The sequence below is a fragment of the Petaurus breviceps genome, unplaced genomic scaffold, assembly GCF_028583685.1.
Source record: "Petaurus breviceps papuanus isolate PSGF00001 unplaced genomic scaffold, PetGlider_PUasm1.0 188, whole genome shotgun sequence".
Taxonomy (NCBI): Eukaryota; Metazoa; Chordata; class Mammalia; order Diprotodontia; family Petauridae; genus Petaurus; species Petaurus breviceps.
In genome coordinates this window covers 10,791,435-10,804,902 of record NW_027185804.1, presented here as the reverse complement: position 1 = coordinate 10,804,902, position 13,468 = coordinate 10,791,435, and the positions used below count along the sequence as shown (strand labels likewise).

General features: G+C 42.5%; 1 protein-coding gene across 2 annotated transcripts in view; it reads right to left on the bottom strand.

Annotated features, from left to right (window-relative positions):
* The window catches only part of NAV2 (neuron navigator 2), a 464,415-nt gene that overhangs the window by 15,852 nt on the left and 435,095 nt on the right, over positions 1-13,468 (bottom strand). For both annotated transcript variants that reach the window (XM_069091282.1, XM_069091283.1), the window contains 5 exons: positions 12,055-12,217; positions 11,250-11,350; positions 8,609-8,704; positions 6,512-6,680; positions 1,599-1,834 (listed from right to left, as the gene is read on the bottom strand). In XM_069091282.1, the coding sequence (XP_068947383.1) occupies positions 1,599-1,834; positions 6,512-6,680; positions 8,609-8,704; positions 11,250-11,350; positions 12,055-12,217 (765 nt within the window). The remainder of the gene's footprint in view (positions 1-1,598; positions 1,835-6,511; positions 6,681-8,608; positions 8,705-11,249; positions 11,351-12,054; positions 12,218-13,468) is intronic.

The window sequence follows — 13,468 nt, the reverse complement described above, 5'->3', positions numbered from 1 at the left end:
GGTCAAACTCTCTTGGGAGGGCCAGATGCTTCTCAACCTTCATTTGATCTATTCAGGTTTACCCACTCTAGATCACAGATCTAGAGATCGAAGGGGCTTCCAAGTCTGCCACATATGCCAGTTCTCTTATTTTGCAGATGAAGAAACTGAGGCCCCAGGAGGGAAAGTGTCTTGCTTAATGTCATATAAGTAATAAGTAGAAAAACTGGGATTTCTACCTCCAAATCTGCCTTGCTTTCTACTGTACCATTCATTTCCTAACACAGTTTAGGTACCAATGGCACACTTAATAAAATGCACTTTACTTTTTTACAGAATGTTATTTTTGCCAAACCATGCCAACCCAAGAGTTACATTGATATGATTAAGGGTCCACAGATAATTTCAATGCTAATGATTTCGCCCCTCAGATATATTAAATTTGAGATTATATGTGAATAAAAAGCACACAGATCTTTCTTGCTATAAAAAATGTGCTCGATTTTCTCCCCCCCAAAACCCCCATACTTGTGTAGACTGAGAGTATTCTGTCAACTCTAGGCCATTCCCAGGAGTAGGATTTATGGATTTTGCTTCAGCCCCCAAGTGAGGATACTTTCAAACCTCAAAATAACATGGTTAAATTTTAGATGGACAAACATTGATAGAATGTTGGAGTTGAAAGGGATGGCAGAGGTGGACTAGTCCACTTTCTTCATTTTGTAGGTAAGTTGAGGCTCAGAGACATGGAATCAATGCCCAAAGTCACAAAGTGAATTAGAAGCAAGGGCAGGACTAGAACACTGGTTCCTTGGTTCCCAATTCAGTGAGTGCTCTTTTAAATTCAAGCTTTATCAATGATACCACTGTATGTCTGGAGAAAATTCACATAATTAATTCTATTCTAGAATTAGCCAATCAGGGCTTTAGCATTCAATGGGAGGACCTTCCAAATAAGTCTCTTGTTCTTTATTAAATTGACTAGGAAAATTAGAATTTTTTTCTGGAAACAGTCCAAATTTCCAGACGCAGCTACCTGGTGGAGATATTCCCCTAAACTGGGATTCAGAGGTGTTCCACTACACTGGGATCAGACTCCAGCCACCCTTCACTTCACTCCCTGGAGTCTTTCTCACCACATTGTCCCTGTTCCTCCTCCTCCAGTTTTGATAACACAATCAAATCAACTTGGTCATTGCTCCTTTGAAGGGCACATCAACGCAGTCCCCTACACTTCAAGTTATCATCTTTGCAACTTTCCTCGCAGGTCAATATTGCCCTCTAGGCATTGTCTCCTATAAGAATGCAAGCTCCTTAAGGGCAGGTGCAGTCTTCCCTGCTTTTCCATTTACATTCCTAGTGCTTAGTATACAGCAAGTGCTCAATAAATTCTTTTCCATTCATATATTCATGTGAAACAGTGTTTTTCTTTCCAGGTTCTTTATAATTGGGGACTGGAAAAGCACAAAGAGGAAGCTGAGAAAATAAACTGAGTGACCCAATCTCTGAAATATAGATTATGGAAAGGTGGCTTTCACTATTTTATGGAAATTGTCAGCTGTCTAGCAAGGACCAGGAGAAGCAGCTCATGCCTGGTCCCTTTCATCTGGTTCACTCACCTTGCTAGATTTATGGTCTACATTGAAAGTGGAAATGACTCCATCTACCAGCTTCCGCCCTTCTCGGAGGACCATGTATTCAGACAGACGGTTAGCCAGGTATGTTTTTCCAGTGCCACTGGGCCCAGAGAGGATGATACGCCTGTGCTCCATCAGGAGGGTGACATACCGCTGAAGGATGGGTTTGGGGATAAGAGATTCAAAGACCAGACAGTCCAGGCTGTTTTCAGAGAGGCCTGTGTTCAGGAGAGAAATGCCAAGTGTAAGATTTCCCTTGGATAACAACAACTGACTCTAAGGTCAAACAAGTTACTTATTTGAGCCTCAAGACAATACTGGAGGTGTATGTCAGATATGATAGCTATTATTACCCCCATTTTACAGAGGAGAGAACAGAAGCCCAGAGAGGTAAAGCAAAGTGCTAGTTCTAAAACCAGAATGTTATCCATTATGCCAAGCCAAAGTCCTCTGCCCCATTTTATATTCATTTTGCATATGCTTTGTACACACCTATATATGTATATGTCACCTGCCCCCAAACCTCACTAACAGAATGGAATCCCCAGCTCCCTGAGGGCCATCTCACTTTGTATCCCCAATTTCTAGCACATTATTTGCTTGTTGATTGATTGTATTCAGGGTTTTTTGGTGAGTTTTTGCCTGCCCATTCATACACAGAAACCAAGCTAGGGAGTACAGCCTCTGCTTAAGGGCCAAAGATCACAGTCTTATTTGTTAATGCTGCTCTTCCTGTCATCACTGGCCTTTCTTTGCCTTCTATCCCATTTCCAGCTCCTGTACCATTTCTTTCCTCCTCTTACATTCAAATCTCTGAGGAACTTGTCTCAATCCAAAGTCTCCAGTTTCTCGTGCCTACATCCTCCAGCCTTTGTAGCAATCTGGTCTCCATTCCCATGACTCCTGTGAGAACGCACCCATGCAAAAATCCCTTCTTCCATGAAGTCTTCTCTCTTACCCCCTCATTGGTAAGAATCTCTTTCCCCTTAGACCACAGAGTTCTCAATTGCTCTCATTATCTATCATTGTGTATTAAAGGTATCTGCTGTTTCCATCTTATTTTCCTACAAAAAGGCCCCATTAAGAAGAGACAGAGTTGGGAAGGCTAGGTGGTGCAGTGAATAGAGCACCGGTCCTGGAGTCAGGAGGACCTGAGTTCAAATTCAGCCTCAGACACTTAACACTCACTAGCCATGTGACCTTGGGCAAGTCACTCAATCCCAATTGCCCTCCAAAAAGCAAAACAAACAAACAAAAAACAAAAAAAAATAAGAGAGAGAGTTTATTCACCTTCTAGATTCTGTTCCTCTACCTGGATAGTCCTCATTTTCTTCCTCTACATTAACAGATTCCCAAAACTTTACCCACTTTCTAACTGGCCCATTCGGTGTCTGACATATCTCTCTCTAGCTTAATGGGACCCCTGGTTTAGTCTCTCCTGGTCTCTTCGATATCATTTACATCTAAGTGGAATACAAAAGAGGCAGTGGGGAGGCCAATGGCCATCTTACTCTTAAGTTCTCTAACACACAGAGAGTGAAAACCAAAACTCAATCATTCTCATGTAATTCAGACCCCAGACAGTCTCTTGAATCTGTCCTTTCCTTTTCATTCCCCCCAGTCTAATTCAGGACCTCATTCCTTTTTTGCAAGAAATACTCGTTTCTCTGTCTCCAATCTTTCTTTTAGCCTATTCATCCTACCATACTGCTACTCGATTTTTCTTGTAAGTGCACAGTTCTTATCACTAACCTTCTCCCCTTCCCTTCCCATCCCAACCTTCCATTGCAGTTGGCTGGCTCACCATTGCTACCCTAAAGAATAAAGTCCAAACCACTTGGCCTAGCATTGAAAGTCTTCCATGATTTGGGCCCCAATCTTCCTTCTCAGGCTTATCACTCACAATCCCATTACTACCCCATGGTTCAGCCCAAATGGACACTCACCATGCCACAAATGTTCTCTGTATTTTCTTAATTCTATACCTGGGCTCCTGCTCCTTCCTCTGCCTTCAAAGTCTCTGCTATGGAAATTTTCTCTCTGGCCATTCCTACCTTATTGCCTCCTTCCAAGGTGGGTGGTAGGTAGGAGTCAAAGACATATGACACACCTCTTTCTACTCCCACTGTACTTTTATTTCTCTCTTGGAACAAGTACATCATTCTATGTTGTGTTGGGTAACTATCTCATCTCTTCTAATAATTGTGTGAGCTTTTTGAAGTTAGGAACACGTATGAATGATCTCCTTAGGCTTCCCCACCTCCTTAGAACCTAGACACAATGTCTTATACATTAGAGTTGCTCAGCAAATATTTGCTGATTTGTCAAATCTAGCTTGGCAGTTTATTGCCTATGGGTTCCTCTGATCCCATCTTATAATCAGTACCCTAAGTAGCTTGGATCCATTGATTTGCTGAAAGCCTTAAAATGACCCCTAAGGGAAAGAGTCCTTGGAAAGGATAGCTTTGAATAACCCAGTCCTACTTCACATGCAGTCTTTCCTCAGTTCTTTGCAATCTGGCTTCCATTCCTACAACTCTAGTGAGAACACAACCCAATTCAAAAATCTCTCCTTTCATAAGGTCTCCACTCATACCTTTTCATTGGTAATAGGCCAAAGAACTTTAACCTTAAGGAATGGGAGACATTGTTAAAAAGCCATGAAAAATGCTAAAGAAATAATTTGAAATGATGATGCCAGTAGATTGGGATTTGATTCACCCAGATTTCAGGGTTACAACTTTTCTTTTCTTTTTTTTTTTTTTAAAGCAATCGGGGTTAAGTAACTTGCTCAAGGTTACACGGCCAGTTATTATTTCTGGGTGTGGTGCTGAGTATCTGTGCCCAGATTTGATCCAGGTCATCCCAACACTGGAGCCGGTGCTCTTACTCGCTGAGCCACCTGGCCGCCCCTAAGCAATTGGGGTTAAGTAACTTGCTCAAGGTTACACGGCCAGGTGTTTCTGGGTGGGTGCTAAGTGTCTGAGCCCGGGATTCGATCTCCAGGTCTTCTCAACACTGGAGCCGGTGCTCTTACTCGCTGTGCTACCTGGCCGCCCCAGGGTTACAACTTTTCTAGGAAATAGGAGACTCAGTAAAGCAAGGTACACTTGACTTAGAAATGGAGAACTACGGATTCTCAGTGAGACACCGGGGAATCCCTGCAGTTTATAATGTTGAAATGACTTAACTGTAGGGAAGTCAAGTCTTTCTAGGACTTGTTACCAGAAACAATCCATGCTGGGTCTGATCTTAGGGTTGTAGAAAGAGAGCTGGCAAGGGTTTCAGAGGCTACCTACTCCAACTCCCCTGAGGCCAGCAAAGTAAAGTGATCTGCCCAAGGTCACAAGGTTAAAAAGCAGGATTTGTAGGATTTGAACCTAGATGCTCTAACTCCAGTCACTGCAAGAAACCTGGGTCCTGTATTACTTAGGGACAAAAATGACTTAGAAAACTATAACTCATATATTCTTGCAACTCAAGAGACTTAAGAAATAGTAGTTCTACGAATGTTTAGGTATGACAGATTATTCAGTGGGTCAGTAATAATAATAACAACTATAATAGTAACAATTCACATTTACCTAGCACTTTAAGGCTTATAAAGTGATTTTCCCTACACAAGTCTAAGGAAGGGAATGAAAGTATTATCTCCCCATTTAATAGATGAGGAAAATGAGGCTGAGAGGTTAACTAACTTCTTATTTTAGTGAGCAAGTATCTAAGGCCTCCCATGTCCAAATCCAGCTTGCTTTCTATTATGCCTTGGTGGTTCCCAGAGATGGCTGGAAATGGGAGGCCCTGGAATTCGACAAAGAAAATTCCAGTTTGATAAGGATCCAGTAAATGAATGGCTGGGAAATTTCAGATTAGCAATCAACTTAGATTCTAGAATTTTCAATGACTCTCTATACACAGGACTCTTGAGTGAAGACACTCGTCTTCAGGTCAGACAGGCGAATACCCTCATATCTGACTCACTGCAGATTGAACTGAATTGTCTGCACTGGAATGAACTTTTTTGGAAGAAATCTTTTGCACTCCCTTCATGCCTGGAAGGCAAATTCATTTCCAATATCATACAAGCTGATACCAACAGAATTGGAGGAATAATTTTAAATAAACCAAAATTGTTTCCCAACACTGAATTTTGATAACAGAAGGTGGCCAAGGGAACTTTACACACATGTCCATAGATCTAAGACATTTCATTTTAATTTTTAAAATAAATGTGTATTGCTATCCTTTGATTCAAAGTAACCTACTGTACATTTTCCCACTGTAATCTAGGCATCTTAAAAAAGATGCAAGCATTTGGGGCAAGTGTTCCTATATTAGTTTTTTTTTCTTTTTGGAGGGGCAATTGGGGTTAAGTGACTTGCCCAAGGTCACACAGATAGTTTTTGTGTTGTGTCTGAGGCCAGATTTGAACTCAGGTCCTCCTGACTCCAGGGCTGGTGCTCTATTCACTGAGCCACCTAGCCACCCCTCCTATATTAGTTAAGCTTCTATTCCTCTGTAAGAAGAGGAGTTGGCATTTATACTGTTTTATGAGGCCCTGGATATCTTTTATCTCATTTGATTCTTAACATCAGCCTTGTGTGGTTCTTCTATCATTACCCCCATTTTATAGACAAGCCAATTCTCTTGTAAAACTCATCTTCTGCAGTCACAAGGCTAATGGGGCCCTTCGTATTTAATTTCAGCAATAAGTGCAGTCTTGTTAAAAATGTTTTCAGTAGTCTTTTGCAAACCCTTGGGATTAGTTAAAAGGACTGAAGTCATGTTAAGAATTAACTGTAGTGAAGGGGGAAAAATTTCATTCTGCCAAGTGTTAAAACAAGAGTGACAATTAACAAGCAAGGAGCTCTGAACTCTGCGTCTGGTCTAATTACCTTTGATAGAAACTGAGATGGTGTTATTCTCTCCAACCAAATAGCCATAGGGTAGCAGTTCAGGGGTCTCTGGAGCATTGGTCCGTTTGATTTCCCCAATGCTGTAGCCTAGAACACTGTCTGAATTCAGGCCCAGCTGACTTGCTGGATCCACATGAATAATGTATTCCTGAGGAAAAAAAAAAAAAACAGAAAAAAATCAAGACTGATCAAAGGCCCGGCTCAGATTCATAGGTGACTCATGGTTTCACTGGGTGATTTATGACCTTCTCCTCTTCTCTCTCAGACAGAGTCTGAGATGAAACAGAGTTGTGAAGTGAGTGCAGGACGAGCTGGCTGTCTATAAATGCTTTTGATACTTCTAGCATCCCTGAAGGCCTCTACAAATAATGATTTATTTGGTTAGTGATGAAAAAAAAAAGCTTGGAGAAGTTTGTGTACGTTTAGTCTGGATTAACTGAGCGTGGAAAAATTAGGGAACTTCTTCCAAGCTCATCCAAGGCCTCTGATTACCTGGCCTGAATGTGCAGTTGGATAATGTGTAAGAAGACAGCTCTGGCATGAAGCTTCTCCCCCTAGAAACTTCTCCTATGCATCTGGGCAAAAATGTGACCAAACAAGTTCTTGGGATAGGCAATTGGTGGTTGCTGCCAGCGAAGATTAGGCTGCCTGGAAATGGGAGACCCTGGTATGTTGAAAAGGAAAATGCGAGCTCAATTTTGATGGGGATCTCCTTGAAGGGGAATAAATGAGTAAGAGGTTTCAGATGAGGAATCAAATTGGATTCTGGGGGAAGGTTAACCAAAATGGTGACCTTCAGGCCTCGCTGTATCTTCTTTGGTAAGAACAATACAGCCAATAGAGTTGTCAGCACTAACAGATCATTTGAGATTGGGGAGGAGTTCTGTGGGTTCCTCATGCCTCGTCTCCCTTCCTCATTCAGTGAACATTCTATAGATATCCTGCAGCACCTATGTTGTCCTGCATCTATGAAGGGTCCCATCACCAGGATGGCAAAGATAGCTACCAGTTATTTTTCCAGTAGTGGGAGTAGATGTGAACTGACCAATCTTGGAAACATATAATCCGTAAACTGGCTGGCCAAAGTTAGGGGTGTAATATTTAACTAAAGAAGAGTTTTTGCTACATGAAGTTAGCTTGCTGAGATTGAATCTGGGCCCTTGGTCTCACAGGCCCACTGGCCTGGACACATTCTAAATACTTGCTAACTACCATTTGTAGATCTCTCCTTCATGTATTGAGCAAGCATTTATTAAGCACCTACTATGTGCCGGGCACTGGGGTAAGTGTTGAGGATATACACAGAAATAGCCCCTTGCCTCAAGGATCTTCAATTCTAGAATTGTACCTCGATAATTAAAAATATGTACGGAGTAGTATCTTAGGTGCATGAGGGAGTTGGCTTGGGGAACTAGAAACTGGGGGAATCAAAATGGGCTTCGTGTGGTAAGTGGTGCTTAACTGAACTTTGAAGGGAGGTAGGGATTCTCTGGGCAGAATTGAGGAGCGAGTGCATTCCAGGCATAGGAAATAACTCATACACAGGCATGGAACTAGAAGGTAGAATATGATGTACAGGAGATAGCAGGTAAGCAGGCTTGACTGGAACACAGAGAGAGTGAAGGAGAGTAATGTCCAATGATCCCGAAACAATGAACTGGAAACAGAAGCTGAATGGCTTTAAATATCAAATAGGAATTTGTATTTTATTTAAGAGAGCCACTATAGTTTCCTCAGAAGGGGAGTGTCATGGTCAGATCTTTGTTTTAGGAATATCAATGTGACAACATTGTGGAGAATAGATTGGAATGTTTTCACAAGGTTATCTCCAAAAGGTCTATGATAAACATGTACAGTAGTCTTGCATTCAGTAGGTGGCTAATAAATGCTTGTTGAGTGAATAGAAATTTGTCAGGCACAGAACTCTGTTCTTTGATTCATCTCTGCAAAGGAAGAAGGCAGAAGTAACACATCAAGAATAATTAGATGTCACCCTCCATGTCTCTAAGGAAGGACTGAGTCACTCCCACCTCTGGTGCCCATGTATGATCATGAACACGTTTAGGAATCACTTACTTTGAAGAGCCGTCTAACCACCCCGTCCAGCACATCCCACTTCGTCTTGCCACTGACTCCAATGCAGCCAATAAGAAAGAGGTGTGGCCTGGAATCCTAAGGGCAAGGAAAGTATTCAAGTGAAGAACCAGTAAACCACCCTGAGATAGCTCAGCAGGATATCTAGACCACTTAACAAACCACCACTTAGTTGGAAGAAAAAATAAGAAAACCCCCAAATCCCTGGACGCCTTCACACTAACTCTCCTTGATATATAGATGTGCTACCCATAAAATTGCCTTTCCTTGGTCTGAATAAGCTCAGTGCTGTTCACAGTGCCATTCAGATGATACTGACTGGTGATAGTAAGACTGAGGGCAGGGAGCATGGCTTCTCTGGGGTCTGTTGGGCTCTGACCCTCCTTGGTGCTGTCCCTTCTGCACACAATGTCCTTACCACGTCCTCTTAGCCATCTCCCTCTTGCAAAGTCTTCCCTTAAACTCACCTTCCAAACTTCCCCAGAGAGTCTTCATGGATGGACTTCACCTGACTTTAATCTTCTCATCACTTACTATTTGTGAATATCAATTACCCAAACCTTGGTTTTTCTATCTTATCTTTTCCTCAAATCAGTTCTGTCACCACAATAAGATTCCAGAGGACCAGGGCTCTGTCTCTTGCCTTGGCACCTCTGCCCACAGAGTTCTGCATAGAAGGGGTGGGGAGTAAGTACCCCTTTGGAGTGACCTCATCCTAAGAGGATGATCAGCTAAGAAAACTTGGTAATCAACTCTTGGATGAGCTTATATCATGCTTGGTTTCAAATGCTTAGGATGTTTCAAAGAACACATGGTTACAGGGAGGAGTGGGGGCCATTCCAAAGTGGTTGGGCCACATCAGAAGAGGGTTCACTAATGTGTGACAGTGCCTTGCATCTGTCACCAACATTTACATTACTTCTGGACCAGACGTTTCCCACACATCCTTCCCAAGCTGCAGCTCTACATTCACATATCTCACCATCAGTGTTACTACAGGATCTGCCATTAGGTAACTTAAATGCCATGCCTTATTCTGGTTGACAGGCAGTGAAAACTTGGGCACACTGCATCGTCTAGGCTACAATACCATATTGAGCAGGAAGACAAGAGACAATTATAAACATAGCACACACTATTCTTTCTTCTCAACAGCTCCTCAAGTTTCAGACCTAGACCCAAGTGGGATCCATAAGTCATCTGGTCCAACTGTTCAAATTTTCCAGATGAATAAACTGAGGCCCAGGAAGGGTGACTTACCCAGGGTAAAATAGGCAGAAGGCATCAGAGCTAGGATTTAAATCCTGTTTCTCTGACTCCACTACGCCATGGTACTGACAGAAATGGCAGGTACCTTCATCCCAATTTTTCAGATAAGGAAACTGAGATTTAAAGTGCCTTGTCAATATTTACACAGCTACTGAGTGTTAGGGTTAGGACTGAAACTTAGGTCTTCTGCCTCCCCCATTAGACTGTGAGTTCCTTGAGGGCAGGGAATATCTTTCATTTCTTTTGGTACTGCCAGTGCTTAGCACAGCATCTGGAACCTAGTAGGCACTTAATAAATGCTGCCTGACTGCCTGACACTAAGTCCAATGCTATTCCCAAGATACCATGACCTGAAGTGGGAAGCTGTGAGGTCCCTTTTTAAGACAATCACTTTACTCTCAACCATCCATATCATGCTATTTGACCTAAGAGTTCAATCAAATACAAATGTAGCCTATTTTTTTCCACAAAGTATCCACAGCTTTATAAAGTCCCATGGGAGAAGAGAAGCTGTATTGCTCAAATTCAGAGTCATCCCACGATTCCCCAAAGCCAGGGTCTTGCCAGTGGTGCTAGGATAGTTGTAGAATTGACATGTAATAGAAAACAGGGGATAGAACTCATGCCCCCTTCATTATTGGCCTCTAATCCCTGCCATGACTCTCTGCACCTCCCTGCCAGGTCTCTTCTCTGCTGCTTATGAGGGTCCTAGAATATAACTGGCACACTGGGTCAAGTGATTTTTGTCCAATTATTTATATGCTTTGAGTTTTTCAAATGAGCTCAGCTGACTTTGAAGTACTTCAGCCATCTGTGAACTTTAGAAAAACTATTTTCAATGCCTGATGAATGGGGAAAAGTTAATCACAGTAACTTTGGAAGAACAATATGGGAATATTTTTGTATCTGCTAGATGGCAGAAAATTCGCAAGGAAGGAAAGTGCTTCTTGTTAGCTCTATTGTGTCCAAGTACCCTACTTTGTTAGGGAGCTCATTTGTGACTCGTTCAATTTCTCTTTCAAGCATAGGGTTATTTTCTTGTCAATCTGGGCAATTTATATTTTGTAGATTGTCAATTTTAATGGCATATAGTTGGGCAAAACAGATTCCAGTAATTGCTTTAATTTCATATTCATTGGTTAAATGCCCTTTTTTGAATCTGAAACGTTTCTGGGATTGTTGGGGCAAAGATGGGGGCTGATTAAGGAAAAGACAATGTTAGTAGCAATACCAAAAAAACCATAAGGCATCAAGGTGATACAGTTTACAATTAAGTCACTAAACTAGGTATTTCTACCTGGGGGAATGGGAAAGGGCAGGAGGCAATAGGAACAGGGGAAGGGATCAAACTAACCTCCTTCCATTTCATTTCATCCTGCAAGCTGACAACTATCTTAACATGCCTGCCTCCTTCCTTCCGTGACGAGCATTCACCAGCGTCATCCAGCAACATGTCTGCGAATGGAAAACACCGACAGCCCCTTTTAGCCACACACGGACAGCAAAGCTGGATTCCTGGCACCACCACGAGGGTGGCAGCAGAATAAATCAGATGGTCCAAGGGAGGAAATGGGACATGAACCAACAGAAACCAATGAGAGGACCAAAGAAATCAAAAGGCTGGTCACGCACTTTGTTGAGCAGAGAAAGGCTAAACCAAAAACAGTCACAGCAGCCTCATGGGAAAAAAAAATTAAATAAATAAATTAAAAAACACAAGCCTTTGTATGTGGAACAGGAAAAATACAGATCAATAGTATTGATCTTTCCACCAGCCTGGAACCAATTTTTAAAGCAGGAACATCATACAAAGCTATGACCCCAGTGACAAGTCATCATTCTTCATACACGGCATTCATCTTGCAGGTCGGTATTTGAAAATGGTTCAGAACACAATTCAGCACAGGGCGGAAGCTAAGCTTGTAGCTAGGAGAGTCTGGGGCCAAAATTAAAGCCAAGCATGATGACATTCTGAAGGCTGGGCTCATGTCAGTAGCCAACATACACAGATGTTCACACACTCACATACACCCATGCGCTCGCACACCCAACGCTTTGCGCCTTTTATTTCATTCTGATCTTTTTAGCTCAGGGCTCCCTGAGGCAACTGGGCCGACTGCAGGCCCCATCTTGCCTGCTGGCCCTGTGGCTTCACTCACCCAGACTGGTTGACTCAGTGAGGTTAAGGCTGTGTTGAGAGAGGCCCAAGGACTGCCTCGGGGAAGATGAGATGGACACCTGGGATGGAGCCCGGCTGCAGCTGCCACCTTGGTTCTCAGATTTGAGCCTGTCGTTCTCTGCTTTTAACTTCTCGATTTCGCTCTGCAAAGAAGCAAAGGGAGAGATTTCTGCTCAACACATCTAACCTGTGCATCTGCAGGAAGGGATTTAAAAAAACCTCCACCAACTACTCCTCCCACTTTTTTACAAATGGGCATAGTCCCACTGGACTTGGTTATCCATATATGCTTTAGGGCACCATCAGCTGTCCCCCACTTGAAATTCTTGGCAAAGGCCAAAAGGGGCACCAAAAATGCCATATGGCTCTCCCAGCACCTAACATTTTAGAGATCTGAGAGCCTTTCCTATAAACGTGCTTTAATACTTCAAGGCTGGTGTGGAAACCCCTCTCTGATGATATAGCTCATGACCTTATAACTTATAAATGGTCTTTGAGGGTCACAGTGGCCCCAGAATTTATTCTCCTGCATCAATCTGATGACTCTCTCTGAACTTAGCTATCCTGGTCCTTATACAACATCTCATTCCCAGACTTGAAATGTTAGTTCTAGGATCAAATGCCTTCCTGACCCAAGAGAAAAAAAACAAACACCCCAAACTCTGCATTCCAGGCTTATTCATTATTCCTCTCCAAGTAGTTTTTGTTGTTTCAGCCGAACGTATCTTATTTCTTTCTCACACATGAGGCTCTATTTCCCACCTCCAAGCTTTTGCATTGGCTGTGCCCCAAGCCTAGAATGCACTCCTTTTTCTCACCTTTACTTCTTAGAATCCTGAGCTCCCCTTAAAACTCACTTGAAATTCTACCTCCTCTATGAGTTCTTCCCTCATCCCCACAGCAGCTGGTGGCTCCCCCTCCTATTTATGATTCATATACTTTTATAAGTATATAGTAGTTTTGCCTGATAGAATGTAAGCTCCTTGAGGGCAGGGACTGTTTCTTTTCTGTCTTTATAGCTCCAGGGCTTAGCACTGCTTGGCACATAGTAGAAATTTAATATGTGTTGATTGATTGATTGATTGATTAGCCCTACCAGAACATGTTCTCTATGGATATAGATTTTAAGAATTCATGGTCATGGGGGCAGCTAGGTGGCTCAGTGAATATAGCACTGATGCTGGAGTGAGGAGGACCTGAGTTCAAATCCAGCCTCAGACACTTAACACGTACTAGCCATGTGACCTTGGGCAAGTCACTTAACCCTAATTGCCCTGCCCTCCAAAAAGGAAAAAAAAAAAAGAATTCATGGTCACCTTTCCATTTCCATAAAGCACCAAAGGCTTTTAGCCTCTAACACTGGTCTTTCCATCTAAGTACCTCCAGAGAAAGGA